Genomic DNA, 23,103 nt, shown 5'->3' on the forward strand with positions numbered 1-23,103 from the left:
GGACAGTTTATTTGCCCCTTTGAACAAATAAGGCAAGATATTTGAGAAAGATGAAACAAAATCTCCTGTATCAAACTGAGGAATGCAATAAAAGTTACTGTTCCAGACATATACAAACTAAAGACCCAACACTATTATATACAAACAGCCAGATCTTACAAAACAGCATTTCAAGTCAGCAGTTTATGCCAGTGTAATTTCTTTGTTACAAAAAAAGTTAAAGCTACAAACTTCACATTTTTAAGTCTCACATGACTGACACCATCAGTATCTCTGGGTTTTAGAAGCAAAGAGAATGGTTTGTCCAGAACCCTTTCCAAATGCAGATGGGCCCCAGGAGCACATGAATGCAGCTTCACAGTTAAGCAAGTTTTTTGCTTAAAACATCCTTCCCTTATGGTACCAGCCTTGGTCATAGCTTGGAGGACTCTGAGGAATGAACAGGTTCTGTGCTCCCAGACATTCTACAAAGGGACCAAAAAGGGAAATATTTTCTCCAACAAATTGAAAATCAGTGAAGGAGAAAATAATTCCTCTGCACTACAGCTCCAAATGCAAGAAACATCATTAAGTCTCACCCACTGCAAGCATTTTAGAAAGGTTCAAAGACAGTTAAGCCATTGGACCAGTTTTAGCTATTTTGGTTCGTTTGCTGTATTTTAAGACAATCACGTCAGCAAAGCAGAGTATTTCAAGAGTGCTTACATTCAGTTACAGCAGTCACAGGTTGCATATTCTGTAAATAGACACCACCTCGTGATGTTTCACCTTAAAGTTGGGGTTTCTAATGCCCTCTGATCTCTACAGTTATCTATACAGTGCAGAGGAAAAGATCCTCCCAGCAGAACAGGCTTGACCCACGCCACACAATTTGCCATGTCACAGATCCGTGTCTGTCACACCAGAGGGGCTGTGCCAGATCCACCCAAGTGACTTCTACAAGATCCAACACTGACCAGAGAACTCCCTGCTAAGCTGGAGGAGTTTCTTTGATGCAAAGGATGCTCGTGAAAATTGCTCATCATAAAGACATGGTTAGGGCAAGGCCTATTGCACAGATTCCAGATGAGCAGGGCAGGAGCCCGGATGTTCCCCAGCCCCTGGGGCTGTCAGATTGCTGCCTATCCCAGGATGTAGTCCTCCTGCAGCACCCTACTGCTCACTGCCTCCCTTTTCCTTAGGGACAGCTGTGACCCCACTGCATTAGCAAACGGAGACAAACCCATGCAAGGAGCCCTGCAGAGGGCAAGGATGGCTTGGTTCCTTTCACAGCTGAGGAGCAGAACCGTGAGCAGCAGCCAAGAGCCTGCTGCAGGGGGGAAACAAGACCCTACAGAAACACGAAACAAACACATCACCTCTGTAGCAGCATTGGATTCAGGAGACACTGCTGTTTAATCATCCAGGTGATGTACCAAGGCCCAGTTCAGGAGCACGACGTGGAAACTGTTCCCTCTATCAGAACAAAATAAAAAAAACATTGGTAGAAACACTTGCTTTGCCCAAACGTTCCATCATATGCTAGGCACACCTAGAACTAACAGCTGTGCTTGTCAGAGCCCAGGGGGCAGAGGCATTGCTCAGTCTCTGCCCTGCAAGCAGGCTTTGTTTTCCTCTCCTCTGATGTGAGCTGATTGCACCGTCCTCACAGCGATTGTACACGCTCGGGGCATTGTGGCTGATTGAGCTATGCTGGGCAGGATGGCAGGGAAATTGGAAAAAAAACAACACATCCAGAGGAGCTGGAAGAGACTGAACCTCTTCCAGCAGGACATTGGTAATTGTCTTCTCATCCAGATCAACTCCGCCTTTGCTCCACCACCATAAATGCACATCTTTGTTAATTTAACAGTCTTTACTTTCAGTTTGACTCTATCCTGATATGCTAACCTTGCAGAAATGTGAAGGATTGCGAAATCAAGTTTTTATTCAAGCATCCAAAGATGTAAATTTGAAATGAAGCCTATAAAATATTTTACAAGCTGTGGAGATTTTTAAGTCCTCTTAGACACAGCTGAAGTACCTAATTCCTGAGAGAGGTTCACACAACTTCCACCCATTCAAACGCTGTTTCCTTTTCCCAGCACTCCATTCTCAGCAGGGTCTCGCTGAAGGACATTTCCAAACAGACAGACAAAGGGGTATCAGATCACTGACTGGCTTTTGGTTTTAAGTGGGTGTGGATTTTAAATTACAGAATGTAATTTCTTATGGAGGCACAACATGCTTTATCTACTCGTATAAATTCATGAAGTACACAAAACGAGGACAAAACTGAGGTCTTGAAGATATCACACTTGCTTAAAGCACACAGTGTAAGGCATGGGGCTTATTACAGGCTTTTTAAAAACTGAGATTTAAGTTTCTTTCAAAAGGCTGGAACAGTTTGTACACGTTCTCACCTGCTCTCTTCAGTGACCTAAAACTTATCAGTACCTTAACAGAAGAAACAGTTAACAGCTTGAAATTGAGTCTGTGCATTCACAAAGGAAAACAAAAACAAAAAACCCACAAAAGAATCAGCTGTTACAGACAACCATCTGTATTAACTTAAACCAAAATAGACTCCTGAAAGTTCAGTTGAAAAGAGAGCGAGCCAACTTTCATTAGCCAATTTCTATCTGGTTCCTCTGGTTTAAAAACAATCCTCCTAAAAACAGTAACAGAACTCTTTTGGAATTACGTTTTAAATACATGTCTAACATTAAAACATACGATCAGGATTTTCCACATGATGGCATTCCTGAGTTCACAAAGGTGCTATGGAAAAATAAACGAGCAGAAGTATTGCCCTCTATTTTGCTAGCATATTTCAATAGAAATCAATCTGTTCAGTAGTCATAAAAGCAAGGGGCTGATTGTTTGAGGGTGGAAGAAGGTTCTGCCCGTGGCTCAGAAGTTCTGCTGCCGCCGCTTCTTGGCCTCGATGGCGTCGAGGATGGGCTGCCGCTTGGACTGGTACTTCTGGCGAATCTCCTCGATCTCCTGCTCCATCATGGGGTCCAGGGCAGAGAGCCTCTTCTGAAGCTCATCCACGCTCCAAGACTTCAGCTAGCAGGGAGACAAAAGAGGAACAGACACTGGCATCAGTGCAAGCGCCACCCGCCCACCTGCAGGGATCCTGCTGCTGCTCTGACGGCCACAGAGCATCTTCCAGCAGGGAAAGGCACCACGAGCTCTGCTCCAGGCTGCTGCCCTCAGTGAGAGTGGTGGGAGCCTCAGCTTACTGCTTCTGCTCATTTCACAGGTACATTACTTGCTCTGGTTGCTGGCAGTGTGAGCACACAACCAACCAGTGAAACGTTTCCCCCATGGAGTTGCTTTTCTAATGCTTCACAGAAATGCTGCACTGAGATGGAAGGAAAGCAAAGTTCTCTTCTCCTCCCTGTTCCTTGCAACTAAACCTCCTTATGCTAAAGGACTAAAGGAGACATAGGGAACAGGAAGAAAAAAGTATCATTGACAAAAGCTGCATGTGAAAAAAAATAGGCAATATGTACAATCAGGCTGAATCTCAGTCACGGTGAGGAATTCAGACTCTGCTACACCAGAAATCCCAGAGCACAGACACACACACACTTTGGGTCAGCCTGGTACTGATAAAATATGCGAGTACAATTTGTATTTTCCTGTACACGTGAAGATGTCAGGCTCATCTGGACAAGCTCCCTCTCTCTGAATTCCCTCTCTCTGCCTGACCTTTGTTTAATTGGCTGTCTTTTGCTTGGTGGCAATTTGCCAAGAACTGGCACAGGAAAGTTTTGCTCTGCGATTACAGATGCCAAGCGTGGCCTGGGACAGTCTAGACTGTCCACAGCTACAGCCTTTATGTAATGTTATAATATTGTAACTGGTGCAACAGGCAGGATTTTAGTATAATGTTAAAAATATGGACACTGGAAGTGCTTCAAATGTTTATTTAAGCACCAGTCCTTTCGCCATCCAAGACCAAGTGACCACAGGAGAGACTGTTTTACAGGCACTCCAGAAGGACAGAAATGACTGTGCAGCACCTGCTATCACTAAGCACCTGCTGAGGATGCTAAGAATATGCAAAATAATTTGGGTTCTTTCTTGTGCACAAAGAACTGTCAATTTTTTTTTTTTTGTTTTCAACAAATGTCATAATTAAGTAACTTATCTTTATTTTCCTGCAAGTGGGGCTGTCCTAGTTTAGCTGTTAATTAATCAGCTGTCACGATTATTCTTCAAGCCATTTCTGAACCAAAACACGAAGTGAAATGTTTGCTGCCTACTAAAAGGCAACAAATGAATGTTTAATGGCAGTTTGCATCACTCTTTAAAACTAAGGTATGGAACTCCTTATGCCTTTTCCTGAGGTGGAAGAGAGACCAGTCCCTAAATCACAAAGTCACCTGCTACTTAATTTCTCCCCATGTCTTTTGAAGTTCTTTAGCATATTATGCTAAACAGGATCTTTCCTAGTTGCTGTTTCAAGATCACTAATCCATTTTAATAATCCAGGCACACATGAAACAACCTTTCTGCCCAGGGTATACAGTACTTCAGCCTTTCCAATCAGGCAACTGTTCATTAGAAAGACAAAGCACTTCCTCCACAAAGATATATATTATTTATACACATTAATGCAACTTTAACAGGCAGCAGTTTAAGTTGATGCATGGCACCAGTTGCCTTTTCACACTAATTTATTAAGGAGCAGGTAATTATTCAACATTCCACTTCCTCACAGTCTAGGGAATTGAAAAGTCAAATAAAAATGCAAAACAGAAGAAAATATTAATACAAGTACTGAATACATATACTAAGCAGCTCCACCTCTCCCAGTGCTGGACTGCTTAAAGAGAGTATTGGAACAAATCTAAACCACCTTGCTCAAGGTGTAAGCCCACTGTTAGATGTGAGAAATTGCCCTAGGGCTGCAATCTTCCAGAGATGCCCTTTGAGCCTTCTCTGCCATCCTGCTGAAGTGCCCGGGTGCTGCTCAGAGCCAGAAACAAAGTGCCTGAGCAGGCAGAGCAGATGTACAGCGACGGGCTCCCCAGAACACGTGGCTGTAAGAAAACACTGCCCTACAGCTGTCCTTGAACAGGATGGAGCATCAGGGGACATCCTCCGTGCACACCGACACACCAAGTCTTCCTGCAAAGTCTAAGAGCTGCTTGCCAAGGGACACAGCAGCTTTGACAATTCCTGGGACTGTGCTTGCCAGGACAGATGGCTGAACAGTGTGGAAGATGCTGGAGCACAGCTAAGTCTGGAGTGGGCAAAGCCCACAGATTTATTTGAATATGAACCAACTGGAAGCGGGCTACCTGTGTGACACGGAGCACAGCGGCTGCTCACGGAGCTGATCACGGCTCAAACACAGCAGGGAGGCTGGGAGAAGGAAGGGAGGCAAGTCCATGTGCCCAGGAACCTGGGAGCACAGGAGCAGCCTGTGTGCAGAGCTGTGTCAGTGAGCACGAACGACTCACAGAGCTTTCATCTGGAATAATGGCACACTGTGTGTGAATGCCACACTACTCCTGGAAGGGGTGGAGAAGACAAAGGGCAATGTTGCTGCAAGGTGCAGGAGGTGACTGCTGAGCCCAGATGAGCTGCTGGGAGACTGGCAGGTCCCCAGTGGGAGCCACAGGAGCCACGCAGAGCAGGGACACCCAGCCCTCTGCTCCTGCTGCGACAGCAAGAGCCCGGGGACCCGGCCTGGGCAATGCTCAGCCTGTCCTTCCACTCACACACACATCTTTGGAAGGAAAAAAACCCAGACTGTTCCAAATGTGATGGCCTCCATTTCACTTTGCTGCCTGGCATTTCACTGTAAGGCAATGCCACAGACAGGCTCTCTCCCAGAAATGAAGTTTTAGACTCCAGTATATCTGTTTCTGCACTCCTGGGACACTGACATTATTCTCTTAGAGAAATGCCAGGAGCAAAATAAGACAAGAAGGACAAGGACAGCATCTCATGACAGACAGCTACTCAGGGTAAAGTCTCAGCACTGAGCAGCTGCAATTAGAGCTGATTTTAGCCACGGGCTCAGTCCCATTCCTCTCCTCACTTCTCAGCATTTCCTCTCCTCTAAGAAGTCTAACTGTCTCTGTAAAAGCTATCTATTTTTGTCCACGCTGATCAAATACCTAAGACAAACTTTAAAGGAAGGAATCTCATTTCAAATGTAAAGCTGGATAAAAAATACTTATTCTAAGGTTGGCCAAACAAATCTATCAAAATGGTGAGGAGGCAGCACATGAAACTCTTCCAGGAAGCCTGTATGTTGAGAAAGCTAATTTTTAACCATTTGATTAACAGTTGTATTTTTACTTGAGGTTTTGAGAATGATCTCAACTCTGTAGAAATGCCCAGCTGAAGGCATATGCCAAAGGTGCTTAATCTGAAAGCCTCTCACCCTGTTGGATGCTCTTTGTTTTTAGACACCACTGACAGCAACATCTTGTTTTAACATGCTGATGATTTCTACTGTATAATTCAGAAGGACATACATAATTATATCCTGTGGAAGGACATAACCTACAGCCTTTTCAAGCCTACGCAGTAGTGATGGACAAATCAGGAACAGATCATTTGGAATACAATTTCTTCCTCAAGGAGAAGATTTGTAAGCTATTCATGACATTCCTTTGTCAGCATTTCTGACAGATTTGCAGACAACTACCCCACTGAATAATGTTCAACTCAGCAAACTGCTTCTGAGTTGCAGTTCTTTCAAATCAGCATTTTAAAAACAGGGGGAAAAACCCTCCACTTGCATTTCTTACAGTCAGGTAAAGTGTCACAGCAACATGATATTCTACTGAATGTAAATAAGCCTAAGCAGGAAAAGGAGAATAAGTACAAGCTCTCTGCAGACACAGCCACAGGCTTGGCATTCAAGGGCACCACGGTCTGAACTTTACACCTCTGCTGCTCTGTCCCAAGCAGGACACAGCCCAAAACTCTGCCACCATGCCAATTTCTGTTTCACATAAAACAAACAAACAAAAAAATCTGTTGTAAAACACAAAGCCTAGAGAATTAACTCAGCCTCTGCCCCATCCCCACAAAAACCAAACAAAAACCCCAAATGGTGAAAACTTTTTGAATTAGAAGCTGATGCAAATAATTGCTCACAGTCCTCTTAGTAGCCACAGCCCTCACAGCGAGGAGCAGCCGTGCTGGTTTGCTACAGCAAGGTCTGCACCTTGCCCAGTGTGGGACTTGGCACATTCTCTGGTCCCTCAAGAGCCCTTGAGCAGCACAAGGTCACCACTGCCTGGCCCAGCCTGCACTACTGACATAAATGCAGTCATCCAGTGACCCCTGAGTCACTTCAGCCATCATTCTTATCTGCTCCTCTGGCAAAACCACTGCCAGCCAAATCTCCTTGCTGCATGAATTATGAGCATCAAACAAAAATGAGCTGTTTCCCAGCAGCTTTCACTCATTTCCCTCCCAACAAAGAATTTTGGCCAAGCTCAGTTCACTGCCTGCATAGGAATCAAAAAATATTATCTTGGGGCAAGTGGAAAACATGTTCCTCCTGAAACTTTCTTTTTACTCACTGACACTGCATTTGACCCCTGCATTTAGCACAAAGCCCTTTCTTTGCATGTCTGCAAGGTTTCAAGCTATCTGGGCTTTGCTGTTAAATACTGTCTTTGAAGCCCTGAGGCTTGTGCCAAACAGGAACCCTCCATCCTCTGGGGTGGGGGGTTCAATTTTTCTACCATCACTTTTCAAATGTGCAGATAGAGCCTGACTTCTGGAACTAAAATTGGAGCATGTATGACACTGGTGAGATGAAGTTACTTTCCTCCCGCTGAAAGCATGTGAACAGTTTTTCAGAAAGAGAATATTTTCAAGCCTTGCTACTACAACCAATCCTACAAATAAAATTAGGAAGTTGTTCTCCTCTTCCTTAGCCCTCCAGAGATATTCCTCTACCATAACTCCTGTGACTTTGAACACTTGTCTTCCACATGCTCAGGGTGTTTTCCGAATATCCTCCCACTGCTACCAAGAGCCTGTGGCTTTTTAGGAAGAAAACACCCAGCTGCAGCAATTGCTCTGCCTGCCTTTCACCCAGAGATTCCAGGTGGCATTTACTGCTCAACATAACTTGATGTCAAACTTTTAAGTTTTATATAGCCTTTAGAAAAACTGGCTTGGGCAATTATCACTTCATAAGGGGCAGTGGGAGTTTGAAGACTAAAATACAGAAGTAATAAAATTGCAGCTTCCCACGCTACACAGGGAAATAAATTCTTAGTAGAAAAGATACAAGCTTGATGGGAGCTAAGGAAAAACAAATTAATTGTCTATTTAGCACAGCTTTTATTGTTATAGTTTCCTTTTAAGCCTAGTTTTATGCTGCAATCTAACAGTTCTTGACTGCATACCCAGTGATCAAAGCCCCCCATAAAGCTCATCAATCCCATCAGCAGGGAGCACATCAATCAATTTTTGTGTGTATTTAGACAGGCAAACTCTAAGTGTGGCTTGAGAAGGGGTTTTACCCAAATCAAGTTACCCAAGCTATGCTAAACATTAAATGCCAAATAGGAATTTGCTGTTAGAAATAATGAACAGCACAACCACAGGAACACAGTAGCAACAGTCTGCGCTGGAAAAACAAAACCAGCACAACCAACTGGGACTACAGGTGTGTGGAAGCCCCCCAGGGGAGGCTGTTGATGATCACACTCGACAGCAGAAGTGGCTACATATGAGACAAGTATAAAACAATTCCTGCAAATTGAATTAAATGTTCAGGTGTCCTTTAGGAAGGGAGGCTCTTCACAGAAGAGAATAATTAAACCCTTGCTTCACTTGACCTTGGCCATCACCAAGGCTATCAAGATTTACTCATCTGAAATCAATGGGTTTTTTTCAGAGTAATTTTCCTTGCATTCCCTGTATTTCCCTTGGTGCAGCTTGAGACTGTGTCACAGAATTCACAGAATGACCAGGTTGGAAGAGACCCTCAAGATCATGGAGTCCAACCCAGCAACACCTCAGTAAACCCTGGCACCCAGTGCCACATCCAGGCTGTGTTAAACACACCCAGGGATGGGGACTCCACCACCTCCCCGGGCAGCCATGCCAGAACTTTATCACCCTTTCTGGAAAACACTTTTTCCTGCTATCCAGCCTGTGTTTCCCTTGGTGCAGCTGGAGGCTGTGTGCTCTGCTTCTGTCAGTGCTGCCTGGAGACAGAGCCCAGCCCCACTGAGCACAGGCACCTTTCAGGAGCTGGGAGAGTGATGAGGGCACCCCGACTCTTCCTGCTGATAAAACCAAGGGCACAGTGACACCTCCTACTCCACAGCCCTGCAGATCAGTTTGATGAGTCCACCTCAACTTTCTGCTATCACCTCCTCAAGCAGAGTTTTATTTTTGGGAAGAGCTCTCCCATCAGTGCCACTGGCTGGGGCTGTTTGCAGCAGCCACCTTGGGGCAGAGCTCAGCCTGAGCTGCAGGACTGCAGTGGTGCCACAGAGAGCACGAGCCAGGGAGGGTGTCAGAACCCAGGGAGTCATCAGTGGGAGCTCTGACAAGAGTAAGAGCTGAGATTATCCTGGAATTAGCTTTCTGTAACTTGAAAGACTGGTTAAACAAGGTATCCATTAAATGCTCACATCAAATATACTCTGAGGACACAGATTACTCAAAAGTACTATGCACTTTTTTTAAACCAGAAAAAAAAAAGTCCTCAATTTCTCCGGCCAAAATTAAATTGTAGTAAGGTAATTTCTCAGGCTCAGCAGTGCTCCAGACTTTAGATCTTGAAGATGGTGATATAAATTGGTGTTGGAATAGCATGCCATTTTTTCCCATAGCATTTTTCCTGAAATGCTGCCTCAATATCACTTGGCATATTTTCAATCACTGCTCTAAAAATTAAGTGCCTCGTTCTCGTTTACGTTTCCAGCACAAGAAAGCCTTGATGTAATGTATGAGCAGGCATTAACTATTTATTCACTTTAAGTTGGCAATGCAAAGGACACAAGGACCTACTGGCACTTTCTGACCATTTCTCCTCATCCATCAGGTCCCTACAGCTTCACAGATCTGTCCAGCAGCCATGCTACAGAGGGGCTGCAGTAAATCAGAACAAGCCCTTGTGCCTACACAAGCACTAATTATCTTGCTTTTCCTCCCTTTTAGCATCAGCATGTCAGTGAAGTTTCTCACTGTTATGAAAGCAGTGGATGAAATGCACTCATTGTGGGATTTCATGCAAGATTAAAAATACAGATATTAATCTTTCAAAAGATTTGAAAAATAAGTCTCAGCAGCACAAGCTTCTGCTTTTAAAGCACCTTAATTATTTAGGCAATATACTGGCAAAACACATCATGGGCTGCAGCATCCAGCACCAGCCAAAAGAGCACTGCAGCTACAACTGCCCAAAGAAAGAGAGCAGGAGCTGGGATCAGTGCACATCTGGAGACTCTCCTCAGGCCCCCTCCCTGAGCAGCAGATGGCTTTCCACAAAGAAACACTCTCAATGAGATCATCAGATGGCCCAGAGGCCAAGTCAGCTTCAGCCAGGTAAATACTGAAGTGCAATCACAGCATCACTTTTGTGGAAGAAAAGATGGACACCACCACACACTGAGCTTTTGATCCCCAGCTGAACTGGAAAGTGCATCTTAACAGAGAGTTGTATCAGAGGGGACCCTCTCAAGGGAAGTGTTTGGGGTGGCTCTACCTCACACGCACAGATGTGGAGCTACTGAAAGTGAAGCACCTTATTGTTATGATGCCAGTAAGAATCCCAGGTAATTTTCCATGTAGCTCTGCTTACTTGATTAAAACAAAGGCTCACGACACCAGACCGTGGTATCTGTGCCATCTCTACAGAATTCCTGGAGGGCCATGTGTGCCACCCTTCTCCTTGCCAGCCACACTGGGAAGATCATGTCTAAACTGGGAACTGCCTGTGCAGGAATGACAGCTGCCAAGACCTGTCTCCCCAGCCTGGCATCCTGAGCAAGGCTTGTCCCAAGCAGGCACAGGATCCCAGCTCCCGGGGCAGCTGCCCCTCTGTTCCAGCACCATTCCACTGCTGGGGTCTCACCAGTGCCTGCTGAGGCCACTGCTCTTCTCCAGCAAGAACTGCCACAGCTCTGCTACTCCACTGTATCTTATTTCAGGCTACATTTACACCCATAATGTTTAATCCTGCTGGTCCAGCAATTTCTCAATCCCACCTTGAGCAGCCCATTCCTGTGGCTGCTCTGGAAAAGACACACACACCCTGGACACACAACTGCTCCTCACCAGCTCAGAGGCACCTCTGCCTCACCACCCTCCCCACACTTTGGACGTTTTCCCCAATTCCTTGAAAGCCTTTAGGAACCAGAGAGCAGCCCTGCTGTTGGCAAGTGTCCCAGATGGCAAGGCAATGTGTATTCTACTTGCCACCTGTCAGAGGTGGGGCAGTTCTCTTCTGTTAACTGGGCAGTTTTCCTTATCTCTTCCATAATCCAATCCTCCCTCCAGGAGATCTCTTCTGTCCATGGCCACTGAGTGTCCCTGCATGGCTGATAAAATTCCATCATCCCACGGGGAGATGCTCCATCCAGGGGAGGAGCCAAGCATTCCTACCTGGATACAATCTGAGATTTCAAACATTCCTACCTGGATACAATCTGAGATTTCAAACATTCCTACCTGGATACAATCTGAGATTTCAAACATTCCTACCTGGATACAATCTGAGATTTCAAACATTCCTACCTGGATACAATCTGAGATTTCAAACATTCCTACCTGGATACAATCTGAGATTGCAAACATTCCTACCTGGATACAACCTGAGATTTTGGGACAGCAGAGCAGCTTCACTGGATTCCCAGAGGAACAGCTGCCTCTTCCACTGGATCTTCAGAGGAAGACTACACCCTTTCCTACAGGATCTGTGCTCCACCAGAACCACCCCTGACACTCCAGGAGGGCTGCAGCCACAATTCCAATGGGACTGCTGCCAGTACCCTGACCAACAGGGTGTCAGGTTGTGATCTGACTCTGTCAGTGTTGTTTTGATTTACTGCATTGTTTATTTTATTTTTTTATTTTCTTCCCTAATAAAGAACTGTTATTCCTGCTCCCATATTTTTGCCTGAGAGCCCCTGAAGTTCAAATTTATAACAATTCAGAGGGAGAGAGTTTACATTTTCCATCTCAGGGGAGGCTCCTGCCTTCCTTAGCACACACCTGTCTTTCCAAACTGAGACAGCAAGGTATCAGGAAATTCCCAGTTTCAGAGGATCACAGCAAACATCCCATTCCCCCTGGCTACCCTGACAGAGCTGTGGGAATGCCACAGCCTGGATCAACAGCACTGGCAACCCTGGGCTGCTCCTAGCCAAGAACTGCTCTTCACTAATCCCTGCTGTAATGCTTACAAGGCTCAGGGAAGTTTTGGAAGCTCAGCCATGGAAGCTCTGCAAGCTGTTACTACCCTCAGCATCGTCCTGAAGGACTAAGGAAGAAAACCCATCCAAAGGTGTACTTGCTGATATGAGTGCTGAGTGATCATTTAAAAATACAGCTTTTTAAAAAAAGAGCAATTAATTTTAATCTTCTAAGCTCGAATTCCCTTTTTTTAGCCTTAGTGTCAATTGTGAGTGTGAATAGCCCCATTCGCTTCCAAAATCATCCAAGTCCTGTGCACACTCAGTGTAAACAAAGGGAATGACAAATGGTGTCAGTGTTACTCTGCAGCACTGAACTTCAAGAAGTCCAAACCTTGAAATCCTTTAGGAACTTAGAAAGTGGCTGCCTAATCCTGTAACCACAAAGACAAGTTATCTCACTGCTATTCTTTTTTCAGTAACTGAATTACAAACCAAGCTAAAAGGTCAGCCTGTCTGGACAAGCAAGCAAGAAAAAAAAAAAAGAAAAAAAAAAAAAAGAGCACCGTTTGCTTTTAAAAAGCACTTGCTTGCCAGAGGTTTGATTAAATAAAAACAGCAGGTTTTTTTTCCTTCTCTAAGTGATTACGATTTAATTTTCTTAAGTAAGAATACAAAAATACCTCTGAACATGCTAAAGTAAATCATGTCATTAGGCCATGAAGATCTGGCTAGCTGCACAACTCAGCTATAAAGTACAGAGCTGACCAACGTGGGGTTTTTCTCCTTTTTTTTTTTCTTTTTTTTTTTACGAAGAGCAATCTGTCAGAAAATGCTGATTCCTTTAAATCAAACAAAAATTTTTTACAATAGGAAAGGTTTAACAAAGCTCTTCTAGGAAGGGTACATGTGTCCATAAAGGAGCTCCTTTCCAGTTCCAGGTACCTTTCACCTCTCTCTCCCTTGCTCCTAAGGGCCCTACTTGCTGAAGGATTAACAATTAATTTCTTCATTCAGGATCACTTATCCTGAATGAAGCAGAACAACTGAAGAGGTAAGAATACCTGAACTCAGAGTGATTAATTCATACAACATTTCTCAGTATGAAACACAAATGTAACTGAAGTGGTAACCAATTGATTAACACTAAATCAGTACTTGAATACAGCCTTTATTAATGATGTGGGGTAAGAAGCATCATTAACACATCTGAAGACTTCACACACTCAAATCTGCAAGGCACAGTGAAGGCTTATAACACACAGTTTCAGTTTCAAAGGCTTCAGACAACATCATCCATGGCAAGCAGCCACTATAGCTTTAAATAACTTGGGCCTATTTATCTTGAGAGTATTAAACTTTATTCAACAAACATTTTTGAGTCTTAGTCTCCCATTTTATTTCCAGCTCCAGGAGAGGTGCTGAAAGGGGTTTGTGTTCAGGAAGACCCCACACTGTCTACCCAAAAGTGAGGCTTATTACAAAACCCTGGTCCAGGGCTGCTCTGCCTCCCCTGTTTCACTCAGGGAAAGGAGGAAGCAGCTGCAACTTGAATGCAAAGAAGACAGGAAGGAGAATTAAAAGCTTTCTGAGGAAAGACTGAACTACAGAGATTTCCAGGGCATTCTGGAAAAATAGCTACATGTCCATGCAGTTGTCTTTAAAACCAGGGGCATGTGTTTAAGAGGCAAATATTTTTTGGGACAGTCCCCAAGTGAACCATCTCCACAAAATCTGTCTTGAATTAACCTGCACAATTCACCAGGAAAGGTTTCCCCAGTTGTTCACTATTACTTGGGTATCCATTTATAACCATCCTGCATGATGGCAGGACACAAAAGAAGGAATGAAACACTTCATTCTTGAATAATATTCCTTTTAGACTGTACCAGTCTATATGTATTAAGCTGCTCTTTCTCCCTCTTCCTGAAGGTGAAATCTTTGATTATGAATCATAAAATGGTTTGGGTGGAAAGGGACCTTAAAGCTCATCCATTGCCATGGGAGGATCACATGGGCAGGGACACCTTGACACCTTCCACTACCCCAGGTGGCTCTGAACCCTGTCCAGCCTGGCCTTGGACTCTTCCAGGGATCCAGGGGCAGCCACAGCTTCTCTGGGCACTCTGTGCCAGGGCCTCCCCGGGAAGGATTTCACCCCAATATCTGCTCTAAGACTCCCCAAGGTTGCACACACACAGCAGTTACTCTGGCAAAAAGCAATGCCTCCCTGTTCCTGCAGGTTTTAAAGGAACACAAGAGTGGCTGCACAAGGTCAAATGCACCAGGTCCAGCAGTCAGAGCTGAGGTAACTTTGCTCCTCTCACAGTTCATCATTTCAGGCACTTGTCCAGGTGAGACCCTGCCCACTGCAAAGTGTTCACAGAGCCTGATGGAGGCTTCATGCCCTGACTCCTCCAGATGGTCCAGACTCCATCCCCCACAGGCAACCCAGAGCAGCTATAATAGGCTCTCCATGCAAAGAGTCTCCAAAAGGAGCCCTTTTTGGTACAGATGAGAAAAACCTGGACAAGCTTGTCTTTTTAAGCTACATTACCCTTTGCAAACATTTGCACTGACAGATGAGCTGGAAGAAGATTTCAGCAGCATTTCAAATAGATCTTGTTTCAGCAGCAGTGTTCTTTCTTTAAGGGAGATGCTGTGCCAAGAACACATCCAGCCCTGAAAACAGATCTCAAGGCACAACAAGGCTCAAACAGGTTTTCTAAAGAATTCAGTGTGGTCAGAGGGCATTTTTCCAGCATCACACCTTCAGCTACCAATTCCTCTCCCCTTTCTCCCAAAGCAGAAATGCAGGTTGCAGCCTGACCTTAACCCCGCAGCAGCAGTGGAACAAACCCAATAATCACAGACCCAGGATGGAATTCTTTTAGTTACTTAGCTCATCTGCAAAACTTTCAGTCAATGTCTTAGCAGATTAAATCTACAGTAGGCAAGGGGCCTCCAAGATAGTCTAGGACATTGAATTTACAAGTCTGAGCACTCTGATATGAAGTCGATTTCAGGTTACATTATTTCAGTCTCCATTAAGGGCTATGACCTAAGCAACAAACTACAGCAACTCATTTTACTTCCCACTCGCTGCAGGTTTCATCTAAAAGCCTCATGTCACAGAAGGCCTGCTATATACAAAAATATAGCAAAAAATGAAAATTTGACAGCAAGTTGTGGCAGTAAGTGCTTTGCAATCAATGTCAGTTTGCACCAAAGTGAAAGCAGGTGGTGAGCAATGACCCTGTTACCAAATGGGAGAGAGCAGGAATCTATTCTCTTCCCCAGCACAGACAAGAGTCATGTCTCTGAAGTACCTTTTTCAATTTTAAATATTGCTAACAAATTTTTAAAACAAATGTGGTATATTCTTCTTTTGCTGTTGTTGTTATGAAGGGAATTTGGAAAGGTTTATCAAACCTACGTGCGCAGAACTTGCTGTGAATCACACTGGTGGTTTGACACAGCCACAAATCCAGTGAGGTTTGCAGGGAGGTTCAGAGTGTCTTCCTCATGCAAATGTTACAGAAGATTCAAGTCTACTTAAAACAATAAAAGAGAGAAGCAAGCTGCTCCTGGGCTTATTTTTAAAAAGATTGTTTGACAACAAGGTGACAGAATGAACCATTTGTCCTTAATAAAGATGTCACAAGTTAAAAGTATTTGCTGGGAAGAACATACTAAATGTGCTGGAAAGGTAATGCTTAAAAGAGAAATAAACAATTAACAGAGCTTTAAAAATTCTTGGCAGATGGCTGAAGAGAAAAAAAAAAAGGAAATCCATTCAAGGAATGTCAGTGTTATGAATCAAGACAGGTGACATTTAAAACCAATGAATAAAACATCAGGAAAACCTGTCTCTCTTTATAAATCATACTTCACAGTGGAACTACATCTAAGCAATACACTCAAGATCCTCCTCAGTAAGCAGGAGATACCATGGGGGTACAATTTGGGTTTGAAAGTTAATAATTGTCTATCCTGGACTGCCTCCTGTTGTCATAAAAACAGTCCTTTTATTCATGTTTGTTTCCCTCCTTCTTACAAAAAGGAAAAAAAAAAAAAAAGTAGCCTTAATGCTCTCCCACAGAAAGAAATCTTTATTTTAGATCCAGCACAGCAGAAACAAGTACCTCAAGTTTTCTTGCTTCCCAGCCAGGAAGCTGCCCTAGTTCCATAGTGCCGGGACAGAGATATCAATCAGCCATCCCAGATCTGCCTTTATCTCCCAAACTGATGAATGCCCCAGCAAATAAGTTCACTTCATGTTCAAAGTAAGGCTATTGGAAGAAGTCAGTGCCTGAGAAGTAATTTTTATTCCAGTCACCACTGGGAAAAAGAAGAGTTCATGATAGATGAAGGGAAGAAACACTTGGACAGAGAAATCCCTGAAGATTCACTCTAAGTGTTTGGTCTTCGAAATATGTTATTGAAAAATGCTCTACTTTAACCAAACTTTTTTATTCTTCTACACAAAACTATATGGATTCAGACAAATTTTTTGAACAATCAATCTTCATTCACCACACAAGAGTCAGAGAAACTAGCTCTCTTAGAAAATAAAGAATATAAACTAAGTTTCATAATAATTTCATAGAAGTCACAAGATTATTTGATTTTCAGTGATGCCATTTAAATGACCTACAAATGTGCACACTCTAACACAGCTTTTTTTTTTTTTTGCTGCTGTCCAAGCAGACTTTCTGGTGTCTCAGTAACCAACTCAAATTACTCACTTGAGTAATTTGTCTGGGAGAAAGGAGAAACAGAAAGCTTAGTGCAGAGGCCTGCATCTGACACCTTCACCAAGCTGCTTAAAAGGCAGAAGTAAAAAGAAGATAAACCTAAGAGGATCACAGCAAAGTCAGGAAACACTATAAAATGATCAATTATAAAAAGTCACACAGCAGCAGCTTTCCCATACAATGCAAGTATTCCTAGCATCTGCCTTAACCCTGCATCCTCAGCATGCCTTCTTCCTACTGCTAGCAAAGACCCAAAGACCAATTCCAACAAAATAAGAGCCAATTATTCAGTCTGCCATCATTTTCAAAGCTGGCAACTGCACAGAAAATACTCTCAAGTTTTTAATCGATTGAACTTTTAAAAGGACAAAAGGTAGTAAAGCTATAAAGCATCAATATTAGATTGCTAACAAATGCTATCCAAATGGATGTTCAGAGAAACCAAAGCCGTTGAATGTTCCAGGTACTGGCAGACGAGGAGCTGTTCACAAGACAAATGACACCTCCACAGACAGAATGCAATAAATTAGAGACTCTGGTCATTGTAAAGCAGCGTGTGTTTACTGTTATTGATAAGCAATAAATCACCTGCCCTCCAACAGTTCCTCCCCATAAATCACTGGCAGTGGAAGAAACAGATGGTTCCAGCGTGCAGCCATTGCCAGCAGGGCTGGGAGAGGCACCGAGCTGTGCTGAGCCATGGCCCCGCTCCCTGCAGCTGCTCTGGGGGCGAGGGGAGCAGCAGGAGCTGCAGCCCCTGCCCCTGGGGTGCCCCTGGGGCTGTGCCAGGCTGAGCAGCACCTGGTGCTCCCAGGGCATCCTCCCTGGATTCCAGCCCCCTGCCACCCCTCTGGCTGGGTCCTGCCTGCCCGGAGCACTCCTGACACACACAAGCAGGCTCTGATCTGCAGGCTGCTGTCTACCCTAAAACACAGAATCAAATACATATAAACAAGATACCATGGTGCTAGTGCTCTGGAAGCCCTGCTCTGAAAGAATTCAGCTTTCTGTACACTTCTCAGCAACTCCAATCTTGTGCTTTCACACCAATACCTAATCTGTCTAACCAGAAGGAAACAGATTCTTGTTTTCACTGCAAACAAACAGCCTCTTGTTCAGGCTAAACAAGCTGAAGGCACCATTAGACCAACACACTTCCCTTTTTTGCTGGTAAAGATATCAGAAGTGGGTTTATTTATTTATTTATTTATAAAATCTGTTTCCAATGTAACGTTTTGGACTACTAAATAAAAGCACAGAAATGAGGATGTGAATAATAACAGAATATCCCAAGTCAGATCACCATAATCAATCACTGTCTCCAGTAAACAGAAAATTTTATTTTTCTTTACTACTTCAAGAAAAATAATTACATCTTCACTCAGGGAAGGGGAAGGTTGCTTTTATCTATATTATACTTGTAAAAAAAGAAAAATCTAAGCAGGGGCTGTTAAAAGCCCTGGCCAGAAGCTGCTTACAGACAGAGAAAATATCAGTTTCCTTTCAAATAATCATAAATGGACATACAATTATTCAGCTATTTGAAGGAGACTGCAGTTGTGATACCAACTCTTGCAATTTAAGATCTCCAAAAGATGGAAATACACTTTTAGAAGCTGGACCTAATTAAATTTTAAGAGTTTCTTTGATGTTTTGCTTCAACCACTCGTCAGACCACTGGCTTGGTGAGCCAGCATCCAACTCCTACAGCTTCCAGCTCCAAGGAGTCCTGGGCAGGACTCAGGGTAAGCACACGGAGCCAGAGGCCATGGTAAGCAGTGTACAGACACTTCTGAAATGAAGATGTCTCATTTTAACAGTGGTCCATTTTAAGGAGCACATTCCACAGAGAAGTCACACATGGACAGCAGTTTGTGGCCTGAGCTCTTTGGAAGCAGCAGGAGAAACAACTGGGAAGAGATCAACAGTGGGGAAGAGCTGGGTGTGATCCCACAGCTCACTGAAGCTCCTTCTCTGACAGGCAGGGTGCGTGGACCAGGACTGTTCCTTGTGTCTGGGGGCTCTGCCAGGGCAGCCCTGGAAGAAGGGGCAGCTGATGAGCTCTTGTATTCTTCCTCCCAATTAAAGCAATTAACACCTCCTGCTCATCCTTCTTTGTTTCACCCTGGAAACATTTGCTAAGCCACAGCTCTGTGGCTTGCAGGACAGCCCTCCCCAGCAGCAGGGAAACAGATGCCGCTGTGCACTGAGAAGTGATGCAGGCTGCTTTGGAATGCAGGGAAATCACAGCAATCTCTCCTGTCCAAAGGCATTCCCATCAGCAGCCAGCTGACACTGCTCAGAGGGAGCTAAAAGGATGAGCCAGCCCAGAGAATGGCACTCCCAGCACGGACACAGGGCTGAAACACAGCTTCACTCCCAGCAGGCTGCAGGGTGGTGACACTGTGACCAAAGGCCATGGCAACTGCCACCCTCCACAGAAATCTGACAAACTGGCCACCTCTCCTCCTTCCACTTCTGCAAAGCCTGACATTCTCCTGGGCATATTGTGGTATTTTCTGGGTCCCCAGGACGAAGGAGGAATTGAGAATCTAACTCCATGTTCTTAGAAGGCAAATATTATATTATATTATATTGTATATTATATTATATTATATTATATTATATTATATTATATTATATTATATTATATTATATTATATTATATTATATTATACTGTATATTATATTATACTGTATATTATATTATATTATACTGTATATTATATTGTATATTATATCATATTATACTGTATATTATATTATATTATATTATGCTATTCTAAAACTATACTAAAGAATAGAGAAAGGATACAGACAGAAGGCTTAACAAGAATGATAATGAAAAAACTCTTGACTCCTTCCAGAGTCCTGACACAGCTGGACAGTGATTGGTCATTAAGTTAAAACAATTCACATGTTGGATAAAAAAAAAAAAAAAAAATCTCCAAACCACATTCCAAAGCAGCAAAACACAGGAGAAGCAAATCAGATAATTATTGTTTTCATTTTTCTCTGAGGCTTCTCTGCTTCCCAGGAGAAGAAATCCCGGGGAAGGGAATTTTCAGAAAACATGACAGTGACAGTATATGTTAGTTTTATTTTCCTAAGGACAGAAGCTCTGCTCCAAAGTGTTTCTGCTTCCATGAGAGAACCTGTGAATGCAGATCCTCTCCATTCAGCCAAGGAGAGAGAAGGATGGACCCACATCAGGGCTGTTGATAATTGCAGGCATGGGAACAGGTCTGACTCACCAAGACCTTGCAGATGCAAGCCAATAAGGGTTTTCCCAAAAGAAGCAGCACACTTCTTCAGTAAGAGACATAAGCCTTGATTCTGGTTTTCATCTTCCTTCCCAGCAGGATGGAGAGTGCCAGGGCAGAGAAGCAGGAGCTGCTGCAGGGGAATGGCAGTGCTCCCTCCAGCAGCCCAGCTCCCTCCTGCCGCTCTGCAGGGCAGCACAGAGAGCAGCCACAGAGCCAGGGAGGTGTCTGCACCAATTCAGCTCTCAACAGGCAGCCTCACAAGGCAAGGGATGGTTGGCAGATCCACAGGTGCTGGAATCAAAGAAAGCCTTGGAGCAAACAGCTCCAATTCCATCAAGACTTGATGTCCTGCAGTACTCTTGCCCTGATCTCTGTTACAAGTTCATGTCCTACTTGACTTCACATCCAAAACAAGCCCCTAGGACAGCAAAAATTCACTGATAAATGAAAAAAATATGACTGAGAATTGCAGCAAAACCTAAGCTCAACACTACAGGTACTAAAAAAACCCAAAATTTGAGACTGACTAGGGCCCAACTGCCACTGAACTTTGCCTGTGGAACCACACTCATGGAATAAAACTGAAAAGGTTTCAGTGCTGTCAAAGCTCCCATAAGCCAGGAGTGGCTGGCACCTGCTAATTTGCTAACAAAACAGGCTTTCAATGAAAGGATTACTGATGTAATACCAAACATTCGTGACTGGCTGATCCACAAATATGTGCTACAATGGGTTTGGCAACACTGAGGGCCTTTCAAGCAGGGCCAGAATAAAAACAAGTGATTGTACTTTAACCACAAGTGATATTAGAATACTGACGTGCTCACAGCAGTTAAAAGGCTTTTAAAATAGGAGTAAGTAAAGGATTTGTTGTGTCTAAGGGCAGGAAACACTACACAACTAATTTTCCTATATGTCACAGTACTACTGAAAGATTAAAGTGAAAAAATGTAGGGCATTGTCTAAACAAATCTTCTAGCATAATTAAGTCTGTGCAACAGCATGTGACTAATGTTCATTGGCAAGATGAAATGCAACTACAAAAATTTTGAGATCTGATTATGGCAATTAGGAATTATCCATACAATGCAGCCTGCCTATTATCAGCCTACCCCTGCAGCAATCTCTGCTAGAGTTTATGTTCTTCCTAAAAGCAAGAATTTTTGCCCATAATTAGTATTTTTCTCCCCATGCTAAATAAATCATAATGTTGTTGAAAATATTGTTCACATTCAAACAGGGCTGAAAAGATCCTTGCTCAAACATGAGAGGGGATAAACATTACCAGCATCAGGCACTGACTAATCATTTAATAACAACTTCCACCTCAGAAATCCAAGGCTGGAAATACTCTGGATTAATGCCATCTCTGACCACAACCAGAACACAGCCAGAGCATCCCAGTCAGGAGGAATGGAGTTAATCACCTTTCAGAAGAGGATCTCTGGGTTTTCAGCTCTGCAGTGGATGGGGTTGACTCAATCTAACCCTCATCTAATGTGACATTGCCATTGTGATATAAATAGTGTCTTATTTGCCTGCTTCAGAACAACAATGTTAGTCAAGAAAAGGTCAAATGGTTTTGCCACAGGCAAAAAAAGAATAAAAATCTTTTGTAATTTAATATTGCTTTTTTTTTTGGTTTTGGAGGACAGGAGACTCCAGGTGCTAGTCACACAGGAGGGAGAGGAACACAGAAAAGGAGAGAAGGCATATTTATCTAGTCTGCAGTAGCAGAAAGCAATAATATTTCAATCATTTCTTAAGGCCCAGAGGAACAAAGATTTACCAGGCATCTCACTGATCTCATCTCTACTTGGAATGCTGCAAACTGTAGAAAAAGGCTGCTCAAACCTGCCTACTTTGGCAAGGCAGAAGTTATAGCTGCAGGCAGGTCTAGGACAGATGTACTGGATACAACTGATTAATGCCTTTCTTATTCCACAGTGCTTATTACATTGATGCTTTCAATTAATAAATCATTAATAAGCATGACTTTTACCCATAGATAGTCATCAAATCAATCAATTTTTAGCCAAATGGGAAAAATACATGATTTTAAGTCTTTGACTACATTATACAACGTGAGCTTGTACTAACCCTCAGATAAAGGCAATAAAAACACCCACATTATTTATTAAGGCTGCTTTCAAGCAATTTTCTCATCCTACAGGAAAAAAAGTAACTCTGTTCCAAAATTTATATGCAAGGCAGGCTGGTACATTGATTCACAACTGAACTAGAGAAACACACAGAGCTGGGAAGTGAAATTTCCACAGATTACTTCACAAAGGTGACCCAAAGGCTGATTTATTGCTCACTTTCGTTGCTTCCAGCACAGTGGGAATCTGTGCACATGGCAATACCGCAGTACTAATCAGTAAACAGGGTCACACATGTCGCAAGGGTTGCTTTTCATGTTCTAAAAACATTTGTGGGTCCTGCTTGCTGGAAAGGCAGCGACCTTTGCTGGGGTTGCCTGTGCTGGCTGGGTGTGCCCTGCACCTGCAGCACCCAGGGGAGCACATCCCACTCGGAGGAAATCCACTGCTAAACTGGTTATCAACCAAATCAGAAAGTAAAATAATTACAGGAAATTCCCCCCTGGGCCATCCCCTGCAGACTACAAAAGACTCTGAAGCAGCTCATGTCTCCTGGGAAATGCCACTCATTAAAAAACAATTGTTTATCATTCAATTAAGGGACAGCACGAGGTGAATGAGATAAATGAAGTAT

The 23,103-nt window shown here is 43.5% G+C and overlaps 1 protein-coding gene across 2 annotated transcripts in view; it reads right to left on the reverse strand.

The window, feature by feature from the left end:
- STK4 (serine/threonine kinase 4) overlaps positions 1-23,103 on the reverse strand; it is a 47,668-nt gene continuing 24,565 nt past the window's right edge. For both annotated transcript variants that reach the window (XM_038158833.1, XM_038158832.1), the window contains one exon: positions 1-3,051. In XM_038158833.1, coding sequence (XP_038014761.1) covers positions 2,893-3,051 — 159 coding nt within the window. In that variant the 3' untranslated portion in view covers positions 1-2,892. The remainder of the gene's footprint in view (positions 3,052-23,103) is intronic.

This window comes from Motacilla alba, chromosome 20 (assembly GCF_015832195.1).
Source record: "Motacilla alba alba isolate MOTALB_02 chromosome 20, Motacilla_alba_V1.0_pri, whole genome shotgun sequence".
Lineage (NCBI taxonomy): Eukaryota > Metazoa > Chordata > Aves > Passeriformes > Motacillidae > Motacilla > Motacilla alba.